At 41.5% G+C, this 27,162-nt stretch overlaps 1 protein-coding gene across 1 annotated transcript in view; it reads left to right on the forward strand.

Moving 5' to 3' along the window:
* LOC115463315 (guanine nucleotide-binding protein G(q) subunit alpha) overlaps positions 1-27,162 on the forward strand; it is a 344,151-nt gene that overhangs the window by 142,220 nt on the left and 174,769 nt on the right. The window contains exon 2 of the mRNA XM_030193718.1: positions 18,176-18,360. Within this exon, the coding sequence (XP_030049578.1) occupies positions 18,176-18,360 (185 nt within the window). The remainder of the gene's footprint in view (positions 1-18,175; positions 18,361-27,162) is intronic.

Genomic DNA, 27,162 nt, shown 5'->3' on the forward strand with positions numbered 1-27,162 from the left:
CCCCTTTCTACCAGCAGATGGAGGTAGAGAAACTTTCCCCAGTGACATAACCAATATAAGGGCTGATGTTCTGTAGAAAACTCCAGGATTTTCTCCATTTCCAGCAGATGGTAGATTGTATGGAGTGATGCACCTGGTCCATGGCCTAACTCCCAGCTCTTTAAGCAAAGGCTGCACTGCTTGGTAGAGCCTAATGGCTTTGCTCCCAGGACAGGATCTGTTAGAGCGCAGAATTTAGTGCTGTAGACCCAACCATCATGATAACTTGGTGAGGCGCATGGCTTAGTCCCCATAGGCCTTTGCCGCAGGGGGAGTGGGCCCCGCCTCTCCTGGGCTTCCTGCAGCTTCAGGCATCCCATAGTAAATTTCTAATTAAATTTGGCTAGACTGTCTGGTCTAGTGTTATTCCCCTGTTGTCAGGGAAATGCAGCTAGTTAAAGAAAAATGAAACCCATACCTCAGAGCTAGGCAGGGGGCTTAGAAGCCTGATAAGTTCCAGTCTGTGGTTACATGCTGGCGCTACATTGCCTTTGGCAGCCAGCATTTGAGCACAGTTGGAGTGGAGGAGTAGCCTAGTGGTTAGTGCAGCGAGCTTTGATCCTGGGGAACTGGGTTCAATTCACTTAACCCTCCATTGCCCCAGGTACAAATAAGTACCTGTATATACTATGTAAACCGCTTTGATTGTAGTTGCAAAACCACAGAAATGCAGTATATCAAGTCCCAACTTTATTTTCTATTTATTGATGGTAGCCTTAAAGAACTGAATCAAATTGAAAAATCAATTCATATGAGCGAATTGAATAATCAAAAATGTTTTGGCCGAATTGGACAGCTCTAGTCCATATAGCCGGAAGCTGCCTCAGCTGCTCCTTGAGTAGGAGCTTGGGTGGACAATCTTCCACTCCTCCTTAACCTGGTGGGGGCATCCTGTCTTCACTCATGGCTTTGAGCAGGAGTGCCAAGGTGGAACACTTCTTCTTCTTCAGCCACAGGAAAGAGGCAACTTCAATAGAAATAGGTGCCTTGGCCCAGGGCGGAGCCTCTGTTCATCTTTCCAGCATAGCCCCTGATTAGCTGGGTCTTTTGGAGACTAGCACGCCATATCTTTCTGGTTCTTCTGGTGGCTCCAGATTGGGTTTGAAGGCCATGGTATGCAGATCATATTCAGCTCTTGGCAGAGTCCCTGCTTCCGCTTACCATGGACCACAAGTTTTTCAGAAAAGGTCTGTTGGAAATAAAGGATCCAGATCCCTACTGCCTTATAGTTTGGTCCTTGAGAGGAGGCACTTAGCAAGATAGGGATTCTGTCATCTCCACCTTCCTCAGAGCTCGCAAGTCATCTGCTTCTTTGATGTATTCTGTGTTTGAAAAGGGTTTTTTTTGTTTGCTTGTTTTTGGGTTTTTTTGAAGGATGATGTGAACAGCACTCCCTCTTCCTCATGGAAAGCTCAGATCCCAGAGGTACTCAGCTTTCTGCAGTAGGGCTTCAACCAAGGTTTGGTGCTGAACTCACTGAAGTTCAGCTGGTGGCTCTCTCCTGTTACAGGGGCAAGATGTTGTGGGTTTCCTTAGCAGCTCACAGGAATAGTGCACAGTTTCTGAAGAGGTCGCTCATCTGTAGCCTTCCTTGTAGCGCTATAGAAATGATAAATAGTAGTAGTAGTAGTAGTTTGTCTCTTCCCTGTTAGGATTTGAATTTAGTACTTAATGTGCTTTTGGGAGCTGCCTTTAAGCCCCTGAAGGCTGCCTTCCTCACGGATCTTACCTTGAAGATGGTCTTTTTTGTGCCAGTTACTTTGGCCAGGAGAGTGTGGGAACTTCAGGCCTTGTCCTGTCAGGACCTATGTCTCCTCCTCAGAGGATTCAGCGTCCATCTGTATTTCCTCATTCCTCTTGAAGGCGGTTTTTCCTTTCCAGGTGAATTAGGAGATCTGCTTGCTGTACTGTTTGGCTTAGGTTGGAGACTGAAAGGCCAGGAGGCTCCACAAGATAAATATCTGCAGAGTTCTGCTTTGGTACTTTGCAGGAGGCAAAAAAAAACCCTTTTGTGACTTTGATCATTTATTTGGCCTCTTCTATAGCCCCCAAAAGGGCCAGGCGGTGTCAAGGCTTTCATTGCACACTGGATAAAGACAGCCATCAAGGCTATTTTCACAGGAACAACAGATGCCTTTTGGACTGTGATTGCACTCAAATCATGCTCAGTTGACGTTGGGGAGAGGCCCAAACAGTTTCACTAGAGGATATCTGTAGAGTGGTGACCTAGTCGCTACGTTCTTTTCTAAAGCATTATAGACTGGATGTGTTGGTAAGAGCTTGGAACAATTGATTCAATTAGTTATAAATAAAATTTGTCGTCTTCTCAATGGTTTATATACATCTACCAGTAGGTGTTCTGTATGTTGTTGGCATTGAACTCCTCATTAAAGGTCCAGGTGGCTACAGTCTCCTGTATTTGGTTATGCCTCATCCTGACATGGTACAGTTCTTGAAAGAGGTGAGTTGTTTCCCACCCTTTCTTAGGTTGGTGAATCCTTCATGAAGTCTTAACCTTGTTCTAAGGGCCCTTCACAGTGCTCCCTTTGAACCTCTTTGATGAGCCATGCTGAGGAATCTTACCCTGTAGGCAGTGTTTCTTGTTGTCGTCACTTCTGCGAGAAGAGTTTCCGAATTGCAGGCCCTATCTTATTGTTACACGCCCTCTCTGGTAAGGCATGCGATGTGAGCTGTGGGTTCTCTGAGAGTTAGTTGGCAGTAGTCGTGACTCACCATCAGGAACTCTCTGTCAACCGGAAGGGGGTACAAATCAACTAACCTCGTCTCCCGTCCTCAAAGGGCGGGAGAGGAACAAAAAACTAAATTTAGGATAGACTCTGAATTTGAAGGAGACCAATTCAAATAATTGCAAAATATAAATTTTATTAATGTCCAATTATTATACCTTTTAAACAACAAAACTTTGTATCTAACTTAGCTCTAAACATTTAAACAACATTTAAATTGCTTCACTTCAACATCATAACAATGTTTTTTTTTAATTCTCCCTTTTCCAGACAGACTAATCTGGACACTATGCACCACCATCAGATAAGTTCCTTTTCATACATTTACCCTTTTTAATCATCAACCTGTTGCAATAGCTATTTATTTTCTTTATCTATTTTCTTCTCTGAAATTAGAAAGAATTTTTGTTTCCCTAGGTTACCCAGACTCTCTCTCAGGGTAAGTATTGCTTCAAAGTCTATTTCACTTTTACTTAGTTGTCCTTCGCCTTCTGGAATTGATGCAGCTCCGAACTTTCTTGCGTGGGGGCCCAATCACCTCTCCTCCAGCACCGCTTTCACATCCCTCTTCCTCCTACACCTTACTCTTAATTAAATAAAATAGGAAAGAAAACCCTTTCTCCCTGTTTCCTTTACCATATTCCACTATACTAAATGTCTTTTAAATAGAACTTCAAATACTGGGGCCGGTAGTTATTATAAATAAAATTAACCAAAGGCACCTCACTTCCAGGCCTAAACTATTACTTGTGCTTCCCTATACTGGAAGGGTATATCCACTATAAGCATTCACTGCATCCAAATCCAATTACCTAAGTCCAAATGTTATTCACACATTCCCAAGATATTCCCCCTTTCAAAACAATATTAACACTTTTTTTAATTTCATGCATTCATCTCTCTTTCCTAACACCTATTACTTCCCTTGTAATTCCTTTGCTCAGACACCCTGCATAACACATCCGCTTTCACCAGCAGCCTTCACCCTTCTCCCTTTAATATCCCCTCTCTAGTCACTCACTCATAGGGATTCACCCCTTTCCCAATCCTAACTCAGCATCTCTCTATATAAAAGGAAACACCAACGTTCTATGAAGCCTCCAGCCGGAAGTGTGAAGGGGGCGAGATATCCGGTTTCCCTATGAGTGTCTGCCCCGCCCTCTCTGTAACACAAACAGTCAGTGAAGGAAAACAGCAGAGCACAAAATCAAATCGCTGGCTCTGTAACAGTGAAGGACTCAGAGGGGGGAGGGGAGAGAGGCCAGAGAGCAGGGACACACACACTCCCACATGCACACAGAAGAAAACCTTGCTAGCCCCCCCCCCCCCCCCCCCGTTTCATTTGCATCAGAAACAGGGCTTTTTTACTGAAGGACTCAGAGGGGGGAGGGGAGAGAGGCCAGAGGGCAGGGACACACACACTCCCACATGCACACAGAAGAAAACATTGCTAGCCCCCGTTTCATTTGCATCAGAAACGGGGCTTTTTTTACTAGTATATATATATTTTTCTCCACCTCAATCAGCACCAGCCTCACCCACACACAACCTCTCTCACCGCAACACCAACTCCTTCTGGTCACTCTCACATTCAAAAATACATATACTCTCTTCATCTGTTTCTGCCCAACTTTCAACTGACCAGCAAGCTGGTCGCCAAGGTAACCAGGTCTCAGCTTGCTCAGCTGTGGTTCCAGAGTGATGTCACTATAGAACTCTTTTTTTTTTCTTTCTTTTCCCTCTGGAGGAGCCCAGTTAAGATTATTTAACCCCTAGGTTACATTATAGAGACTTTCCTTTGCTTTACCGAAGGGAGTTTCTTTTCATACTCTACCTTCCTTTCTGCTTAAGGTGGTTTTCTCCTTTTGTGCCAACCAGCTGGTATTCCTTCCTTCCTGCTTTCCACAAAGAGCAATGTGAGGAGTAGTTCTTGTGCTTGCGTTTGTGTATGTCTCTAGAGTTCTGCTTAGGTACCTAGAGGTCACTAATGAATTTCACCTGTTGGATCACCTTTTCATGCTTTTTATGGGCCCCAAATGGTGCCTTTCTGCATCCAAGGCCACTATAACTTGATGTGTAAAAGATATAATTTCCTTGGCATATCTTTTGTGGGTAAGCCAATTCCATGGCCTTCAGGTTTCATTCTACCAGTAGAGGGGCTAGTGACCTCCTGGGCTGAGTCAAGGGCAATGTTAATGAAACTCACTTGTTGGTGAGTGACCTGGCCTTCTGCACAGTTCTTCTCCAAACATTACCAGCTGGATGTGGCATCTCCTTGGATGTGGATTTTGGAGCTTCTATTCTGTTGGTAGGAGTGTCAGGTTCCCACCAGACATAAGGTCTGTTTTGTTACATCCCATTCTTGTGGATGAAAAGGAAAGAGAAGTATCTTTTTTTTTTTTTTTTTTTTTTTTTTCCTTTTCATCCATCGGATCAGACTAGAGGCCCACCCTGTTTCTTGTACATTTCACAGATCTTTCTTTGCTTTATAGTTCTACAAGGTCCTTGAGGCTCATCTCAAACCACATAGACTTACAAAGTTACATAGGTTACTATCAGGCTCATTTTCAAAAGAGATAGACGTCCAAAAAGTGACATAAGTCAGCATTTGGACGTTTATCTCACAGAAACGTCTGAATTATCGAAACCTCTTTTTGGATGTCTTTCTCTGAAGTCCATCAGAAGGACGTCCAAATCTGAAGGGGGCATGCCAGGGGCGTGTTCAAGGCAGGACTTGGACGTTCCTAAGACATGGACGTCTTTCAGCAATAATGGAACAAAACAAAGAAGTGCAAGATTAAAACTTAAATGTTTTGAGCTAGACCTGTTTTTATAGTGAATAGCTGCAGTGGGAATTGAACCCATTTCCCCAGGATCAAAGTGTGCTGCACTAACCACTAGGCTACTCCTCTACTCCACACAATAGGTGCCCCAAATGACCAGGTGACCACTGGAGGAACTTGGGGATCACCTCCCCTTACTCCCTCAGTGGTCACTATCCCCCTCCCCCTCCCAAAAAATGTGATTAAAAATATTACTTGCCAGCCTCTATACCAGCCTCAGATGTTATACTCAGGTCAATTAGAATAGCATGCAGGTCCCTGGAGTAGTCTAGTAGTAATGCAGTGCACTGCAGACAGGTGGACCCAGGCTTCAACCTCCCCCTACTTGTTACATTTCTGGAGGAAACTGTGAGCCCTCCAAAACCCACCAGAAACCCACTGTACCCACATATTGGTTCTCCCTTCACCTGTAAGGGCTATGGTAGTGGTGTACGGTTGGGGGTAGTGGGTTTTGGGGGTCTCGGCAGACAAGGTAAAGGAGCAATGATGAGATGTGTACCTGGGAGCATTTTATAAAGTCCACTGCAGTGCCCCCAAGGATGCCCTATTGCTTTCCTGGGCTGTCACTTTTCCACTATTCTACCTGATGCCAAGCTTTCTATTTTTTTTAATAACATCTGAGCCTTGTGTCTATTGTTTATCATTAGATTTGGACTTTGAATTCAGATCTATAGAGGAAAAGGAGGTCTCATTACATATATCTAAATACCAGAGTGCTATTTTTTCATACTTCATAGCAAGAGTGTACATTCCCTAATTACCTGTCCTAACACAACTGAAGCTTTTACCTCCTCGGTGCGTGTAAATGGTTTCGTCCCTGTGTGGATTCTCTGATGTTATGTGAGTCTTTCTTTCCAACCAAAGCTTTTACCACACTCAGGACATGTAAATGGTTTCACTCTGGTATGTATTCTCTGGTGCATTATCACAAGAAGCAGCAGTGAGAATTGAACCGATGTTACCAGTATCAAAGCCCGCTGCACTAATCATTAAGCCCTCTTCTGTATTGGACGTCTTGCATTTGGACGTCTTTTGTTCGAAAATGGACCAAAAAAAAAAAAAAACATCCAAATTACAAAACGTCCAAATCACAGGACGTCCATAGTATTTTCAAACAAAAAAAAAGATAGTCGTCCATCGTTTTTGAAAATGACCTTCTTTTCTGTTCAGAATTTGGATGTCTTTGTAAAACGTCCAAATTCTGATTTAGACGTTTCTTTCGAAAATGCCCCTCTATGTAACTTTGTTAGTCTCTGTGCTTTCTTCTTCAATGTTTGCTCTGCATTTGCTCATCAAAGAGGAATTAGACTTTTGTGTTTGTCCTTTTTCCCAACTTCACAGATCACTGTTCTGTGTTCACTATATCCACCTACTGATTGGTGGGCATAACCCATTCGACAGGACTGATCTGTTGGAGTAATGGAGAGAAAATAATCAAGTCAGAACTAGTTTTGCCTTACTAGGCAGTTTTTTTTTTTTGTTTTTTTTTTTAGAAAGTAAAGCAGGAAAGTCTGATGTAGAGATCATATTTGTACATCCATCTGTCCGTGAATTAGCTGTCAGACAAACACTGTGGTATTTAGACTTCAGTATTGTGATTGGAAAGTTAGTTGGAAATGTTACTGGCTTCTGAAGTTTGGGGTTTCTTTTCTTTTTGTGTGATTTGGTTGCAATAAGGTGCACTATAACAGTTTTGTGCACTTTAAAAATCTGTCAGTATGCCAGGAAAGTCCGTGATCTGTACTTTGACTGTGAAAGAGCCTGTGTGCTGGAATGCCGCTCCCACGTGTGCTGTTCGTAGGTGTGCACTTTCTATAGTTGCTTTTTGTGCAGAGTTCTTCCAGGAGTATATATTATTACAGAAAAACTAATGTAAGAGCCCGTGGAGCTCTGTACTCACAATTTCTCAAAGAACAATAGGGTGTATAATTACGGTCAGTATGACAACTGAGCCTCACAAAAGGAAAATCACCCTGCTAGTGAATAAGATAAACCTGTGCATTTAGATATAGGATTGGTTATAAAATACATGCCGATCCTTCATGTCTTGCAGGAAGTTAAATATAAAAATATTGTCCAACTAAGACTCACTGCTCAGTGTGTTATAAATTTTACATGCTTGCTCTAGCCAAGTTATCTGCATGAATAGGACTCGTCAAAGCGCAATGTCATTTCCAGGTCAAATTCTGGCTAAATGGAAAAGCCCACTAACTGGAGAATGGTACCATATCCCACAGTGGTCAGCATGAATTCTGATGTTTTTATTGTTAAGGTATTAAAATAGAAAGACAGCTTGTGATGAGGGTGGGTTTGAAAACTCAGCAAACTGCTTTATGTTAAATACTTTCTTCCCATTGTAGGTCAAGCCTTCACAGATTTTCTTAGGATTTAGGAACCAACCCAAAACCTTAGGAGCAAGAGATTAAAACCTTTCTTCCCTCCCCTCTGAGGCTGGGAAGATTTCTTCTGAGGTCTATCACAGCTCCTTTTGGAGGCCAGTTTGTGTAGGCTGGAACAACTAAAAGATACTTTGGAAGCTGACTTAGTTTAGGCCAAACCATTTCCTTGCTCTGCCAAAATGTCAAAAACATTCTCACAAGTTTCCAAGTTCATTAAGTTACAGTGATGTGAAAAAGTCCCCCCCCCCTCTTAATTTCATCCTATTATTGCATATATGTCACACTGAATGGTTTTGGGTCTTTAAATAAAATGTAATATTAGACAAAAAGGATGTGAGTGAACAGATAACATAGGTTTTAAATTATTACTTTAAGGTACAAAGTTATCCAAGACCCATATCAACCATGTGAATAAGTAGCTGCCCACTAAACTTAACTGGTTTCACCTTCTTTAGCATCAATAATTGGAGCCAAACACTTCCTATGATTTGATAGCTGTCCTTCACATGACTGTTAAGGAATTTTAGCCCACTCTTCTTTTCAGAACAGAAGTAATTTGGACACATTCAAACTTTCGTGCATGAACTGCTCATTTCAGGTCCTGCCACAGCAAGTCAGACTTTGATAAGGCCAGTCCAAAACTTAAAAAAAAATTTTTTTTCTTCTCAGCAATTCAGATGTAGACTTGCTTTTATGTTTTGGATCATTACCTTGCTGCATAACCCAATTACACTTCAGCTTCAACTCATGGACAGATAACGAGACATTTTCTTTAAACTTTCTGGTACAGTGCAGAATTCATGATTCCTTCATCAATGGTAAGTTTTCTATATCTTGAGGCAGCAAAGCATCCCCAGACCATCGTATTACCGCCACCATGTTTGACTTTTGATATATGTTTACTGTGCATAAGTACATAAGTACATAAGTAGTGCCATACTGGGAAAGACCAAAGGTCCATCTAGCCCAGCATCCTGTCACCGACAGTGGCCAATCCAGGTCAAGGGCACCTGGCACGCTCCCCAAACGTAAAAACATTCCAGACAAGTTATACCTAAAAATGAGGAATTTTTCCAGTCCATTTAATAGCGGTCTATGGACTTGTCCTTTAGGAATCTATCTAACCCCTTTTTAAACTCCGTCAAGCTAACCGCCCGTACCACGTTCTCCGGCAATGAATTCCAGAGTCTAATTACACGTTGGGTGAAGAAAAATTTTCTCCGATTCGTTTTAAATTTACCACACTGTAGCTTCAACTAATGCCCTCTAGTCCTAGTATTTTTGGATAGCGTGAACAGTCGCTTCACATCCACCCGATCCATTCCACTCATTATTTTATACACTTCTATCATATCTCCCCTCAGCCGTCTCTTCTCCAAGCTGAAAAGCCCTAGCCTTCTCAGCCTCTCTTCATAGGAAAGTCGTCCCATCCCCACTATCATTTTCGTCGCCCTTCGCTGTACCTTTTCCAATTCTACTATATCTTTTTTGAGATACGGAGACCAGTACTGAACACAATACTCCAGGTGCGGTCGCACCATGGAGCGATACAACGGCATTATAACATCCGCACACCTGGACTCCATACCCTTCTTAATAACACCCAACATTCTATTCGCTTTCCTAGCCGCAGCAGCACACTGAGCAGAAGGTTTCAGCGTATTTGCTTTACTCCAGACATAGTGGGACCTGTGTTGTCCAAAGAGTTACACTTTGGACTCATCTGTCCATAGAACATTATCCCAAAAAGTTTACAGATCCATCCAGGTCTGTTTTTGAAAATGTGAGATGAACATTGATTTTACTCTCGGATAGCTGCAGTTTCCGCATTGCTACTCTCCCATGAACTCCTCCATTTTTGCCCAGTCTCTTTCTTATTGTGACATCGTGAAAACTAAACTTAACTAAAGCTAGAGAGGCTTGCAATTCTTAGATTGTTCTGGAATGTTTTGTGACATCCTGGTTGAGTTGTCACTATACCCTTGGAGTAACTTTGGCAGGCCAGTTGAAACGGGGAAGATTCACCATCATTCCATGTCTTCTCCATTTGGAGATGATGGCTCTCACTTTGGTTCAGCGGATACCCAGAGCTGTAGCTTTGTACCCCATTCCAGACTGATATATTTCAGCAACGTGTTTTTTCTCATCTGTTCTGGAATTTCCTTTGATTATGTTAAATATTTTTCTTACATTAGCCTTGAAATTGATAGTTAATTAGAAAAATACATTTCTAGTTGGGATTTGAGAGAGTTATTGCTGAGAGGGAGAGATTGTTACCGTGATAATTTTGTAGAGCAGCAACTTATTACTTCTTTTTTTTATGTCTGATTTTTCTCTAGTTTTTTTTAAATTACTATTTCTGTTATTAATAAAGTTAAAGAGCTTAAAAAAAGCAACAACTTTGTGGTGACTATTTCACCCTCATGGTAAGATTTAATATTTAGGGACCCTTTTATTAAAGGGTTGCCACACGGTAACCCGGAACTATCGCTGGCCGTACGCAGGTACCGGCGGTAGCTCCACCTCCAGTGTGCACCATTTCCGGCTCTAGCAGAAATATTTTTTAAAATATTCCCACAGGAGGGTTTTCCGGCGGTAATCGGGCAGCATCACATGCTACCTGGTTACTGACGGGTTAGTGCAGGAGCCCTTAATGGATGGCAGTAAGTGCTCCCCTCCCCCCCCCGCCGAAACGGGCACACGGCAAGTGTGAATTTACCGCTTGGCCATTTCTTTTTTCGGTCTTTTTTACTGCAGCTTAGTAAAAGGGCCCCATAGTGAGGTTTATATTGAACAGAGCTGGCTTCAATCCAGCCTGGTTGTGTTCAATCAGCTGAATCTAATTACCAGATAAAGTTGGTTCATTGAGGGGCCTTTTTAAGAAGCGGCGGTAAGCCCAACGCGGGCTTACCGCTCGCTAAAAAGGAAGTACTGCCGGGCTACCGCAGCAAGCCAGTGGTAGTTCCCTCCTCCAGCACACGCCATTTCCAGCACTGCAAAAATATTTCAATTGTTGTAGCGCCAGTGTGTACTCAGCGGTAATCTGGCAGCGCCGCTTGCTGCCCGGTTACCACCGGGTTAGAGTGGGAATCCTTATCGCCACCTCAGTGGGTGGTGGTAGATGCTCCCCACGAAATGTCTGTTAGGCAAGTGGTTCACTTGCCGCATGGCCATTTATTTAAGAAAAGGGAAACCTGCCTTTTACCCACTGCGATAAAAGGGCGCCTTGGCGTGTGTCAGAAATATCTGCCAATGCTAGCACAGGCCCCCTTTTGCCGCAGCTTCACAAAAGGACCCCTGAGTAACTAAGAGGGCAGTTACTTTTTCACATGGGTGATGGATAAGTTTTGTTCCTTAAATAAATGATGTAATATTGTAAAAGCTGTGTTTACTTGGGTTCTCTTTATCTAATATTACCTTTTGTTTAAAGATCGGAAACCATTCAGTGTGACGTATGCAATAATAGTGGGAATTAGGAGCGGGCAAAAACTTTTTCACATCACTGACTTAACGAACTTGGAAACTTATGAGAATAGTTTGTCATTTTGATAGAGCAAGGAAATAGTTTCGCCTAAACTACGTCAGCTTGCAAAGTATCTTTTAGTTGTTCCAGAAACCAGTATCCTAATCTGATTTGATGTTTTTTACTTGTTAGACTTACCATAGCCTACCAAAGAGCACAGCGCAAGTCTGAAATGGTTAATGGTGTCTTTTCAAGGAATTTAGGAAAGTGAGCTAAATATTATTTTTCTTGATAGTTAAATGGAGGGGTTTTTTTTTTCTTGAAGCTGTGTGACTTATTTCTATGTTTGAATTAGTGGGGATGGGGACAAAATACTTGGGCATGGGGTGGGGATGGAGAAAATATTGTGGGGATGGGGACTATTTTCATTACCATGTCACCAGGGGTGTAGCTACGGGTGGGCCTGGATGGGCCCAGGCCCACCCAGTTTTGTCTCAGGCCCATCCTCACCTTCTCCCACCCCCGCCGTAGCGCTGCCTCCTCTCCTGCACTTCACGGTCTCTGTCTCCCACCCTCGCGGCAGCGCTTTCAATTTGCTATCAGTGCTGCCTGCCTGACAGCTGACAGACGCGGCGCGATGTCCTCCTGCTTCGGGGCCTTCCCTCTGCTGCGTTGATTCAACTTCCTGTTTACGCAGGGCAGATTGCACGCGGCAGAGGGAAGGTCCCGGAGCAGGACGTCGTTGCGCCGCGTCTCTCAGCTGTCAGGCAGGCAGTGCCGATAGAGCGCTGCCGCGGGGGTGGGAGATGGAGACCATGACGTGCAGGAGAGGAGGCTGCGCCACGGTGGGAGAAGGTGAGTGGAGGCAGCGCCAATAACTTTAAATGTGCTGGACAGGCATGCGCGTGTGTGTGGGGGGGGGGGGGGGGAGGTTGTAGTGCCCACCCATCCAACCCGCTAGCCCACCCAAAAATTGTCTTCTGGCTACGCCACTGCATGTCACTGTCTAGTCTCAAGCAAGCAAATAAAAGTTGAATTCTGGTGTTCCACAAATATCAAGTGCCATGAAAGGGGATATTTAGCTGCTATCTGTGGTCTTTTGAAGCATTCCAAAAGTTATTTGGAAGGGGTTTAAATGAGATATCTGGCCTGTATTCTTAATTACTGGACTTCACACCTCCTTCAGTCCCACAGAAAAAGGTTTATTAATCCACATGATTAATGCAGCCTCTAAGCATCTGCCTTAGCTATATTTGGTAGAGCACAAGATTTAATATGGGTAGCAGTTCATGGTATAAACATAGAAAGGGGCCCTGATCCTGGGTCCCCCTTCCTCTGTGTTCTTTTCCTTGTCTTTCTTCCATTTCCTGGGACAATTTCTTCCCCCATGTCCTATTTTTTTTTCAATTCCTCTTTATTCCATCCCTCCCCAGAATGTTTTCTCTTCTACCTCCCTCCCATCTTTATTTTTCCCAGCTTTCTGCATCATTTATTGTCCATCTTGCTTAATTTTTTGCTACTTCCATGAAGATTCTTCCATTCTTTCTGTTTTTCATGTGGACCCTTTCTTTTCTATGCCTACTCTCGACCTGACGGTAGTTTTTTCCTGTGCCTTCCTCGTCTTTTTATTCCCTTAATCCTTCTGTCTCTACTCTCTACTTCAGCGAAAGGAAGTGGAAAGCACAACTTCAAGAGATCAATCCGAGACACCAGGGTGAGATGCTCCAGAAAAAACTTTATTAGGACCCTACACGGTCCGTGTTTCGGCTTTTAAAAAAGCCTTCATCAGGGGTCTATAAAACAACATATATATAATAATTAAATTAAAATCAGACAAAATATATAACAACAAATATAAAAACACACCATATATTAGATTAGTTAAATTAAATATAATCCACTAACTTAAGTGTTGGAAAAATTAAAACATTAAATGTTAGTTAAATTAATAAAAATACTGTTACTATATCATCAGATAAACATCATAGATAATAGGAGTCAAATAATAAATAAATAATATTTGAATAAATAATTTTGGAAGTATTTTTATTAATTTAATTAACATTTAATGTTTTAATTTTTCCAACACAAGTTAGTGGATTATATTTAATTTATTAACTAATCTAATATATGGTGTGTTTTTATATTTGTTGTTATATATTTTGTCTGATTTTAATTTAATTATTATATATATGTTGTTTTATAGACCCCTGATGAAGGCTTTTTTAAAAGCCGAAACACGGACCGTGTAGGGTCCTAATAAAGTTTTTTCTGGAGCATCTCACCCTGGTGTCTCGGATTGATCTCTTGAAGTTGTGCTTTCCACTTCCTTTCGCTGTTGAATTTTTGTGGAAACTGCGAATCCCATTTGTTTCTACTCTCTACTTCCCCACCCCTTTCTAATTTTGGCTGATCTGGGTTTGGGAGTGCCAAAAGCAGAAAAGAAAATCAGTGTTGGGCCCTGAGTCAATTTGCGTGTGCTTTTACAAGTTGCCACCTTACAAATGTCCTTGATATGAGAAGCCTGTTACGATTGTGGTCGTGACCCCTCTCAAACTTACCTCATTTCTGGTGGTCAGCTTCTTAGCTGGCTTCTGTCTGTTCTTCCTGAGTTAACTTTGTCTCTGTCTCTGTGTGCTGGCTGCTTCCAGCGTGGCTCTAATTACTCCACTACACTGCACCTGTGTGTGTTAAGCCTCTCTGTGCTTCAGTATGCTTCCTGCCTGTGTCCAGGAGTTGTGACATCATCAGTCAGGGCCTTGATAAGGAAATGGTGTTCTTCCTTTCAGGGCCTTTGCAAACGCCAAAGGTCCAGGCTAGTGTTGGTGCAGTTAGCACTTCTGCCTTGTCTTGCTTGCCTTGAATCCTATCCTGATTTCAGTCCTGTTGGCTCCCTTTCCCTCCTGTCTGAGGACCCTGTATTCCTGGTGCAGTTAGCACTTCTGCCTTGCTGTTGTCTGGGTGTCTGGTGGGCACTTCTGAATCCTGATTCCTGGTGTTCCAGCCTGCTAGTTCCAGTACCGGTTTCCCTCCAAGTCCTGCCAGCTGCCTGCACCCAGGGGCTCAACCCCTGGGGAACGGTGGCTAAGTGTAGGTGAAGCCTGGTTCTAGTCCCGTGTGTTCCTGTCCAATGCATTCCAGTCCAGTGTGTTCCAGTTCAGTGCGTACCAGTCCGGTGCGTTCTAGCCCAGTGTTGGTTGGTGGGTTTTGCCTGCTGCTGCCTCTCTTCGTCAGCAGCCCAAGGGCTCACGATTATTCCAGAGTCCGTGCTTGCGTGTTTTGAACCTGACACCTGTAGAGGAGAAATGAGGGCCAATATGAGGCCTAAGAGTGTGTGCAACTGGTCCCAAGATGTTTTTGGAAGTTCAAAAAACCAAGTGCCAGAGTGGTTCTGCATTTAAACAGGCAATAACTTGATAGAAAAGCCTATGACAGCACAGCAATTGAAAACATATAATGATGACCTGCAGATAGTTTGGGCCATGGCATTGTTTGATTTTGCAGTATAAGTAAAAAAATAATAATAATAATTCAAACTGACATCTACGTTAATTTTGTAACTGTTGCAAAATAGGAGTAATATGGTCAGAATAACCTGCATAGGACACCAGCCTTACTGTCTGAGCATGCTGCATTTGCTGCATTTTCTTTAAGCTTATACAGGGAAGAGCAAAACAAAAAAAGTGAGGCAAACTCAGAAAGGACTTCAAAATGTAAAACTCTTTATTGTAAAAGATAGAAAAATGACCCGATACAGCTGTGTTTCGGCACAAAAGGCCTGCCTCTGGGGTCAAACAAATCTAAAAAGTAAATAAGAATAGATTTTTGTACTTTTTAGATTTGTGTGACCTCAAGTGGTAATTTAATGAAACAAAGGCCTTGTAAGTCGGTGAAGAGATCAGTTAAATAAAATTTAGCAGATGCAAGAGGAGGTAATCCAGAACTTTGAGTATACGTCCTCATGTCTGACGTATACATACATAAGAAGTAGGCTCAAAGAAGTTATAGTACCTGCTTAGAATACTTCAATTAGACTGCTAGCCCATGTAAGTCATTTTGATATTGGTCCTCTTTTTCACTGTTCTCACTGTTCTCTTTTAGAGTTTCTTGCAAAATTCTTATTCTCGCTCATAAAGCTGTTGCCAGGGTCCCCACCATGCCTCTCATCCCTGATTACAACCTATACTCCAACTCGTGCACTGTTCAGCATATGAACATTGCTTGTCTATACCATCAGTCTTTTTGTACTCGTTTTGATTTAACATGCTTTCTTTGCTTTAGCTCCCTCACAGTGGAACACTCTCCCTGTACTATTAAGATCTGAACTGTCTTACCTCCTATTTAGATCTGCCTTAAAAACTCACCTTTTCACTCCAAGCTTTCTCGGTCTAGGTGGGGACACTGGGTTAGATATATTAGTGATCATTTTATTTAAGCTTTTATTTTCCTTTTTCTTTATTTTTCTCTTTTCTCTCTTTGTTTCTTCTCTCGAGTTTCTGATGGTTTATTGTAGTTCCTTTACCACTTGATTTTTAGTTTTGTAAACCGCTTTCTTGTTTCCTCTGAAAGGCGGTATATTAAGAGACTAATAAACATAAACATACTTTTACGTGATACATGGATAGACATTGCCAAGAGGTAAAGAGTAACCAAGTGGGCGGGATTAGCAGTTGTGCATATACTTTATAAAATTTATGTATGCTCCTATTATTGTTTCATATATACAGACACAATCTGAGCATCCTGTTATAAAATTACCCTCTGTGTGTCCAAAATTTCTGCTGGTGAGCTGGTGGTAGCTGAATTCATATGCTTGTTTAAGTTGCCAAACAAAAGGACACGAGCTGTGCCCAAGGCAACCTCGATAATTAAATCAAGCAAGGTAGAAATGGAAACAGAGTTGGTATTAGTGTGAGACACAACTTTTTCTCAAATTTCAAGTTTTATTTAAAATTTGATATACCGCTTATGAGAACCAGTCAAAGTGGTTTACAGTGACCATAAAAGAAATGCCTAGAGAAAGGAACTAAACAAAAGAAAAGCAGAATGTCTTAGAGCCAAAGGTCAGCAGAAGGTTATCAGAACACCCAACACGGTCATGCTCAAAAAATCATGTCCCAGATAAGCACTGAAAGCTTTAAGAAACACAAAGGTCTTGAGCTTGGTCTTAAATTCAACCAGTACGCATTCCAAACAAAGGTCAACAGGGACAGTATTCCATAGGGCACTGCCTATGACACTAAGGTCTTGTTACAAATAGAAGAAAGACGGACCACGCAACATGGGACTTGGAGATTGATTATGTTGAGCAGAACGCAAGTCCCTGGTGGGGAGATACTGTGATAAACAAGGGGGGGGGGGTCAACTGAATGATAGATTTTATGGACCAAGGAAATACGATGTGAAACCAGGAGCCAGTGTTCTGTTTGTTTCGTTTATTTGTGGCCTAGTATTAGATTGTAAAAGTAAAATTCTGACTCCACAGGACACTGAGTGAAGAGTCTCGCCAGTGGGATAGCATCCCTCCCACATACGTCACTCTTTCTTTTCTCAGTTCTTGGACAAGGCAAAATAAAAAAACAAAGTTCAAGGAGAAACTGGGCATTTATCTGAAATCATATTTCTGTTAATGAATACCATGTCTACTTTAGTCCAGTATTGTTTTATGCAATAAAAATGATTTCTTGTTGATGTACCCTTTAACAGCAAAGTTAATATTTGGTTAGCCAAGCTACATTTCTGGGCCAGCTTTGGGGAGGGTAGGGGGTCATGTAAACAGGGCAATTGCCCTGAGCCCACATGCCACAAGGATCCCTAAGCCTCAAGCTGAAGAAGGCACAGCATGCAAGTGGGCTTTGGGTGCCCTCATAACTTTCTGCCTTGAGCCCTAGCATGTCTGTTGCTGGGTCTGGTTCCTATAGCAGGTACCAAGTCTAGTAGTACATGGGGTTCACCTCCTATTTATGTCTCCTTCTCTCTGGAAAGGAATAATCGGGCTCATGCGTAGGAAGATGAGACAGGTAATGGTTGGAGCAGCAGGCTGAGAACCAAAGAAAACCGGTTGAAATCCTACTGTGGCTCCATGTGATCTTGGGCAAGTCACTTGACCCATCATTGCCTCGGGCATAAATTTAGACTGTAGGCCCTCCAGGCACAGAAAAATAGCTACTATACCTGATTGTACACCACTTGGATAGTTTTTAGGCTTGCAAGCAGTATATAAGAAATAAAATATTTATACTCATCATTGCCAAGTTTTCTGCCCTACTGCCTTCTGTTCAAACTCTGCTCAAGCTTTGACTAATATTTTTCTTTTGGGGTTTTTTTCTGACCTCCAGTTCAGTAATTGAGCCTAGTGAAAAGAAGAGAAACTCATTTTTAATTAACTGAAGGAAAAATTGAAATACTGTGGGGGGGGGGGGGGGGGGGGGGGGTCGAGTGTAGTTTTTAAATTTTAGCAACATAAATGAATCCTGGATCTCAGGAGGGCTTAGTCTCCATTGACGAAGGGCAATGACTGACTGAGCACATAAATAAGATGCCCTCTTTCCACCAGATTATAATAATCAGGATAATCTAGTCCATTGTACTCATCATCTTCAGGTTTTTGGTTTTTGTGAAAGAATTGTCTTCTCCTAAGGTTTTAAAGTTCTGACTATTTTTCATAATTTGGCTGTTTTGCAGGTACAGGAGAGAGTGGCAAGAGCACATTCATCAAACAGATGAGAATCATCCATGGATCAGGGTACTCTGATGAAGACAAAAGGGGATTTATTAAACTGGTGTATCAGAATATATTCACAGCAATTCAGTCAATGATTAAAGCCATGGATACACTCAAGATCCCATATAAGTTTGAAAACAATAAGGTGAGTTGTACAGTCACCTACCAACAACCTAAGATCATGATTGCCTTTATGAGGCTTCAGCTGTATAGAGACAAAAGGATTTACATTAAACTCTCAGAGTTTAGTATTGAGACAGTCTCTGTCATAATGAGATGCAGAATAACAGCCATGACTAAACTTTGCAGCTGGACCTGTAAAATCTGACTGTAAATTTTGCTGAAATATTTTTGAAAAGCTGTGTATCATATTTTTTAGGAGAGACCGTATTCCACAATGGTGGGTATTAAAGGAAAACTATACATTTTTGTTTCCCAAATTTTTCTGTTTTGAAGTGCTGTGCTTTTAAAACCAAATTACCAACTTTTTGTAATTTAAGCTGTTTGTAATATTATAGGAAGGGTAGAATCCCTGTTCATTGATGGGCAGCTGGGTTTTCAGTTAGAGTTGTTCTGTGCTTGTTTAATTGTTGTTCTGCCTTGTCATGTGATAACCTGACTTATGCTAGATACTTTCATGAATTGATATTTTGGTTTTTCCACATTTTGGTTTCTGAAGGATCTAGCGTGTGTTAGATGTACTCATAGTGTATAAACAGGTTGTGATCCAGATTGTAAAGATGAGCTATGTGATCAGATTAACCAGTTTGATGCAACTGAATTTGGAAATGACCAAATGCAGCAAAAACTGTGTGTTTGCCTATTAAACAACAGATTAGATTCAAGCTAGCTAGCTAGCTAGCTTGGTTTTTAAAGCAATTTGTGGCTTGAATTCTGAAGATGTAATAGATCTTTGTTGTTTTTTTCCAGCCATTGGATGGAGCAGCTGTTTCTTACGCACTTTACAAATTGGTTATATCACATCTAAAAACATACATTTAAAAAGGGTTCATGAGAATTCATTTTCTTTTCAGGTAGTCAGGATTTGGAATGATCTCCCTCCAGATATTAGATCCATTCCATCATATTTTGCATTTAGAAAGGCCTTAAAACATTTTTGTTTGAGTTAACAACATAATTGTACTTGTTTTATGTAACTTACAGCTAACTAAATGTAATTCCCTTTTATGTGAAGGTTTATTCTGTTTAACTGCTTTGGATCTTTTCGGAGAGTTGACAGTATATAAAACATGTATAGAAAATAGTCACAGGTTAAAAAAAAAACCAAAAGTATACCCTCTGGATAAATTCAGGTAGGGGGAAGAAAACTGCACTAGTTTTTGATTTCCAAAAGTACTTGCCTATGTAAGGATCCTTTCAGGATCTTCAGTAGTGCAATGCACTCCGCATTCAGGACCATACCAAGTTGGAATAGAAAGATGTATACCGTTTACTTATAGCATTTTCCTTCTGGGATGGCTGCAGTGGTGCTGCTTGCCTGTATGTAAGTCAGAGACACCTAGAGAATATGTGGTGGACTTTGTGGATTTACTTAAAGTCTGCAAAGTATTTTTAAGGCTCAGCCTTTGGGCTTACTTAGTTTGTGTCTCTTGTAAAGCCTTGCTTGAGTTTTTTTTTTTATTTTGTGTCTAGTGTGAAGTGAATGTAGAAAACAGAGATTTTGCCCACCTCTCTGCCTGCCGTTTAGTTAAGGAGTGAAGCAGCAACTTAACCCTCAAGCTGAAGGGATAAAAAACAGACATCCCACTCAGTTGGGCTGCTGGTGGAGGTACTGTGTGCTGGGTAATTCCTATTTGGAGAAATCTGTAATTAAACTCTCTAGAATTCATTCCCAGAGAATGTGATAAAAGCAGTTAGTATAGCAGGGTTTAAAAAAAGGTTTGGATAATTTCCTAAAAGAAAAGTCCACAGTCCATTATTATGATGGACTTGGGGAAAATCCACTGCTTATTTCTAGGAAAAGCAGGATAAAATCTGTTTTACTGTTCCGGGATCTTGCCAGGTACTTGTGACCTTGATTGGCCAGTGTTGGAAACAGGATACTTGGCTTCATGGACCTTCGGTCTGTCACAATATAGCAACGCTTATGTTCTGTTCTCCAAGAAAGGAGGAACTGTGAGTTGTTTCAGAAGGGAACAGGTTTGTCCTGGTACACAGGAAACTCTTTACTCCAAAGGACTAATTATTATTGAAAGGGATCACAGACAAAGATAAAGGAAGAGTGTGGAGAATTAGTGTTTATTCAATAGTATATAACCTCAGGACAGAAAGACTACCTCAAAACAATAATTGTTTTGCATATATCTTCAATAAAGAGAGCTCTGAGTGATAGTCTGGAGGGACCTCTACACCAGGGCCTTGAATCCCTTTCCTCCAGAGAGAACCTGTTCCCTTGGATAAGAGTGTGAGTGATTTGAGAGAAGAAAGGAGAAGACTGGGAGAAATAAATGTTCTGTGGGGACCCTGGGGTGTGAATCCATCCATGGGACACCCCACTTATACCTGTTTTGCCTCTCCACAGCCTGTGCAAATAGGTGCAGAGTACACAAACTCTTTATGTGCTTGCTGATTTCCAAAGAGATAAACAGACCTGTCAATGCGGAAGTTTCTCGGTTTTGCCAATCTGCAGGTAGTCTGATTATCTACCCCATAGAGACTACAAAATAAATTTAATTTTGAGGGGAAATTGCTTGACATCATTTTCTTGAGTTATTGATAGATGAGGGTTGTGAAGGAGATTGGAGGAAAGAGGCACATGCAATTGAACAGGAAAAAGCTCATGGGCTAGTTTTCCAAAAACATAATTGAAGCCTGCTAAGACATTTTTGTGCACCGGTTTTCACAGAATTCAAAATTAATGAGCTGTTTGTCTTATTTTAAGTCATGGCAGCTCATCAACTGTCAATTTAAATCATACTTCTTGTTGGTGGACTACGTGTTTAAATTTTAGTATTATGAATGACAAATTAATAATAATATTTGCTAATAACGGGCTTTTAAGCTACAGTGAGCTATATTTGTGGAAATGGGTGAAAACTATATAGCAACAGAGAGAGGTCTTGCAGAGTACGCCTTCTGATCTATTGTGATACTTACCTACTTCTCTCCTTGATCAGAAGTTGGCGCACAGAAGTTTGAGGGTATAGCAGCAGCATTTTTTTTAGTCCCAGTTAGACTATCAGTACTGCTGGTCATGAACATAAGAATAGCAATATTGGGTCAGACCAGTGGTCCATCTAGCCCAGTATCCTGCTTCCAACAGTGGCCAATCCAGGTCGCAAGTACCTGGCAGAGACCCAAATAGTAACATGATTAAGCAAGATGAAGGAAGGTCGTCATATGTGTGTGCTGCCTGTAGCTGCCAGTTAAGTAGATAAAGTTGCAAACCTGAATCCCACAGGTATCATCATTTTTTGCATGTGATTTTTTTTTTTGGACTACATGACTCTGCCTCATTTGAGCCACCCTTTAAGACTGAAAGGAAAATTATAAGATGCAAATATTTTTCCTTGATGAGAAGCAAGAAAAAGATTTTTGCACATTTTGTATTTGACCATAAAGTGGCAGAACCCACTGAGTATAAGGTAGGATTTCTGGTTTAATCTTAGTCGACCCTATGTTTCCAAGGTTAGGGTAAAGCCCATACTGACTTCCTTGGACAAACCTGAAGAGTCTTTAGGTCTATGGCATGGGGTATACCCAATCACAGTTTCATTTAAGGGTTGGGATACTGGAGCTCCCCTACAGCTGTCACAAGCAAAAGAGAGAAACAGAAATTTTGTGATGTTTGAGGCATTGCTTCCGGCAACTCAAGCTTGTTTGTTTTCTTTTCTGTGTTTGGAAGTTGTCTTTATTTGAGCTTTCAGATCTGATGCAGTTAAAAGCAGAAACTGGGAATAAAGGACCCTTGATCCATGATGCTACTATCTCAAGGTTCTCCCTGAAATCAAAGCAAGCAAATATCCAAGAGAAATCTTCGCAGATCCTTTCTTCATGTAGTGAAGCCAGTTCCAGATGGACATCTACAGTCTGTGCCCTGTATATGGCAAGACATCAGGATGGGCTGGAGTAGGTTTTGATGGCAACTCCAGTAATTGGGAAGTAAGGCCAGTGCAGGGAAGACTTTTTTTTATGGTCTTGAGCCCTGAAAATGGCAAGGACGGATTAGGATCAAATATGCATATTTTTTTTTACCACATTTGTTTCATATATGCTATGAATATGGATCCTGAATATCTCAGTGGGGGAGGAGAAGACGTTGTAAAGTGAATCTTGGCAAATAAAATGTTATAGTACTACTGGATTGTTGGTAATGATGTTCTTGCTGTGTCATTAGATTTATCATCAGCATTTGATTTGATAGATCCTCTATTATTATAACGTTTAAAAGATACAGGCATTACAGGGGTAGTTTTAAAGTTTGACTTATTTTTGAGTCTAAGAACATTTCAAGTGTCGTTAAATTCACAATTTCCATCAGAATATCAATTGGACTGTGGAATACTACAAGGCTTTGCATTGTCCCTGATGTTTAATATATTCTTAAGTCCTTTGTTGACTTTAATTCAAAGTTTTGGTTTGAGTGCATTTTGTTATGCTATTTTAATTTTAGCGAAAGTAAACCCACAAATACTGGATATTTTGGGGCTGCAAAATGGTTTAAATGCAGTAGTAGAGTGGTTATTTGAACATCATCTGGTTTTGAATGTTTAGTATGATGGATTATAGGACATCCGGATAGGCCTACTGTGATACCAACACTGTTTGGAACCCCAATGAACTCAGAGTATTTCAGATACTTGGGGGTGCTTATTGACTCACTGTTAACTTTTGAAGATCTGGTCAATAAAGTTTTGAAAGAGGGTTTTGTGATTTTATGGAGGTTAAGATCTTTAAAATATTTGTTTAATGATGAAATTTGATTTTCCATTCATTGTTGATAGCAAAATTAGACTATGTAAATGTGAATTATGTAGGCCTATCTCATAACAATTTAAAGAGACTGCAAACTCAGCAAAAAATGTGGCAGTTAAACTTTTGGGAAATAAGCACAAATATGGTCATGTCACTCCCTTACTTGTTCATTATCATTAGTTGCCTATTAAATTTAAACTTTCTTTTAAAATTCTTGTTTTAGCTCATAGGGCCTTTGATGAATTAAAACCATTGTACCTTAACAATTCCATATATTTCAGGAAGGGTACTCAGATCTATGCAAGATTTTAGAATGGTAGTGTCACAAAATGCCTATGCCACCCCCTGTGGTTATCCCACAGCCACTTAGAGGTTCTATCCCCAGCACAGCTCAAGTTAGTCTGCACTTGCCACTTGTGCTCTACACTAACGCCTTCCTCCCACCGACTGGGTTACAACCGCCTCTGGGCGAGTCTCCCACTCTCAAATTATCCCCAGTGATGTCTAGGTTACTGGGGCCACACTCCCAGTGGTCCCATAGTTCCCAGAAAGCATTCACAGACCCAAAACACAAACCACCAGGATTCTTTATCAGTCCAGACAGGCAGAACAAACAAACAATTGTGTTTATTCTCATAAAAATATTGAACAGTGGACAAAAATGTGCAAATAGCGGACAGTAACAAGTAACTGAAAAATGGATCAGTTAGAAAACTAAACATATATACTGTCTAAACAGTACTTGGGAAGATCAGGACATATAGTTGTTCACAGAGCCTTAGCAAAGCGATCTGTCTCCCTCTTCTTCCAGGCTAAGACTGGAGCAACAGCCAGCCACTGCTGGATAATTTTCAAAACTCCAGGCCAATCAGGGCCCAGAACAGTCAAGTTTCAAATAAAAACTGGTTAAATCGCTGCAAGGCACATCCTATTACCTGTGTGCCAAATAAAAGAAAGAGAAGTCAGTCCTCTGTAACAACTTCAAGTATAAACATGTACCATCTGCTGGCCAAACAGGAGAAATACACTTCAGACATTTAAGACAGGAAGATGTCCAATACATTTTACAGACCCAAAACACTGTGTCTTCAAAGGTAGTGCCCTCAAGAACTAGAGTAAGGGGAGACTGGACAAGAGAGAGAGAGAGCATTCTCTTGCCTACCACGTTCCTTATAGAATACTGTACCGAAAGATATATTCGCAGAATTTAATTTATTGAAGTTTAAAGCTAAGCTTAAATTTTTTTATTTTTGGCAGGCATTTGATTTTATTGAAAAAGAGGATATAAGGATTTATTAGGACTGTTAATGGGACGGTAATATTTCTGTGTGTGTATCTTGGTGATTGAGCCTCTTGTAAGATTGTTATTAGGTTTTTTTTCTATCATTTGGAATGGTGTTGCTTTGATATTTGTGATGTTAAAGTTTTTGTTAACCATCGCGGTCTGTATAAGCCAGGTGGTATATTACATTTTTATATAGTAACATAGTAGATGACGGCAGAAAAAGACCTGCATGGTCCATCCAGTCTGCCCAACAAGATAAACTCATATGTGTATACCTTACCTTGATTTGTACCTGCCTTTTTCAGGGCACAGACCGTACAAGTCTGCCCAGCAGTATTTCCCGCCTCCCAACCACCAGTCCCGCCTCCCATCACCGGCTCTGGCACAGACCGTATAAGTCTGCCCTCCACTATCCTCGCCTCCCAACCACCAACCTCTCTTCCCCCACCTGCTCCGCTACCCAATTTTGGCTAAGCTTCTGAGGATCCATTCCTACTGCACAGGATTCCTTTATGCATATCCCATGCATCCCATGCATAATAAACCTAAACATTTGATAATGAACCTTAAGAGTTATTTGAATAAGTCTTTTTATTTTTTTTTAGTTCACAACTTTATTAGTTTTATTTAAAGCACAAAACACCTCAAAATCTTGTACACAGCATTGCCAGACGGTGAGGCCCCACCCCATCCTTCACCCAGTCTCAGCAAAAGTCCACACAAGTTAGTCCAGCAATCCCATAAGATACCAAATGACAGAGAAGGTATCAATGTCCATTTCTTTCTGCTGCTATCACCTCATAGCTATATCAAACAGACAGTTCCACCAGAAGGTAACATTCTGTACTGATGCAGTCTTCCAATTCCTCAATATTTCTTGAAAAGCGACTGTTACCAGAAGCCTATAAAGTTTACCACTACGTGGGAAGTATAGCTGCTGCAGCTGATGAAGAAGACAGGTTTGGAAGTGCTGTTGAGGGGGGGTGGTAAAGGGGAAGAAGCAGGAGAGGTGTTTGGGCTCAGCCCGCAAACCTTAGGCGCCAGGGCCAAATTTTTAGTACCATGGCGACCTGGTGCCTGAGATCTGTCGAGCCCTACTCTAGAGCCTTGTTTCTTAAGGAAAGACCCTGTGGAGTTGAACAGGTAGATGTGAAGCGTCTGTTTACGCTTTCCAAAAATACTAGGACTAGAGGGCATGCGATGAAGCTACAATGTAGTAAATTGAAAACGAATCGGAGAAATTTTTCTTCACTCAACGTGTAAATAAAATCTGAAATTCGTTGCCGGAGAATGTGGTAGAGGCAGTTAATTTAGTGGAGTTTAGTTTAAATCTTTTTTATTGACAGTATCATAAAAGGTACAACATCTCAAAGCAGAACACAATCACCAGATATCAACATCGTAGCTAGTGTCTCTATACAAGTTTTCATTTTCTCCCCCCACCTCCCAACCCCTCCCCCTATACATATTCTATAGTGCCATCATATTCTGCAGTCACATTGCAGACGTAAAGCTGTGTCTTGCAGTGTAAAGAAAAATGCCATCAACATAGTGCCTAACAAAGTGTCGGCAACAAGACAGAAATCTGTCTAATACTTGAAGCAAACTGCCATACAGAGTAACATATTGCAAAGGGCCTTGGCTGTTATCCCCTGCACCTAACGGTATCACCGCTATTGTTTGATGTTTATATTTCAACAATTATTATGGATGATGCAACATAAGAAATAACCACCAGTCACAAATCACAGCAAAGTTATAAAAAAAAAAATGGTTCTGACTAACAGCACACTACTAAGCTCATCATTTAAGTTTCAACAGTATTCTCCCCTCCCTCCCTTGACCAAACTTACATTAACATCAATCAAAACAACTCCCTCACCAAGGAACCCCCCCCCCCCGAGGAGATGCCCGAACCCCCAATGTAAATACAAGGTGAGTGGCCTATACCTTACTCCACTCCTAAAGTGAATTTACCACCAAACTCCTCCCTCTAGCAGACAAGCTTTGAACATATGGCCCCCAAGTTTCAAGAAACAATCTCCGACGCCTGGGGGAACTGCCCACACCTCTTCTTTCGAATAACATAAATTCGTGCAGTTTGTTCCGCCAGTGCCAAAAATCTGGTGGAGAGTCTACCACCCACTGGCCCATTATAAGCCTCTTACCCACCAGACAGGCTTTCCGAATCAACTGATGCCCCTGCAAAATAAAAAGCTCATGTTTGTCCAGCAAAATCCCCATAGGGGAACATACCACTCTCGATCCCAAAAGGGATTCCAAATATTGAACTATGGAACCCCAAAATTGCCTTACCTTGTGACATTCCCATAAACAATGAAAAAACGACCCCGGAGCTCTCCCACATTTTCCACACAGAGGCGTCCCTGTCCCTCCCATCTTAAAAATCTGGGCCTTTGTAAGGTAGGCCCTATGCAGAATCCTATACTGACATTCACGCAATCCCGCATTCCCCGTCAGACCAGGAATTCTAGTCAACACATTAAAATCCAAGGAAAGATGCGGTCTCAACAAATCGCCTGCCCCTCGCTGTTGAATATGCTCTCGATCCCTCAATCCCAAAAACTTTCCCAGCACCCTGTGTAAGCCAGAAATAGAAAGACGCTCCCCCTGCACCGAATGAAAGAACTGCTGCAGGAAGTGACTATGTCTAGACCCCAAAGCCAATTTGTCTAAGGAGGCAACATAATGTGTCAACTAGTTGTA

Source organism: Microcaecilia unicolor, chromosome 2 (genome assembly GCF_901765095.1).
Source record: "Microcaecilia unicolor chromosome 2, aMicUni1.1, whole genome shotgun sequence".
Classification (NCBI taxonomy): Eukaryota; Metazoa; Chordata; class Amphibia; order Gymnophiona; family Siphonopidae; genus Microcaecilia; species Microcaecilia unicolor.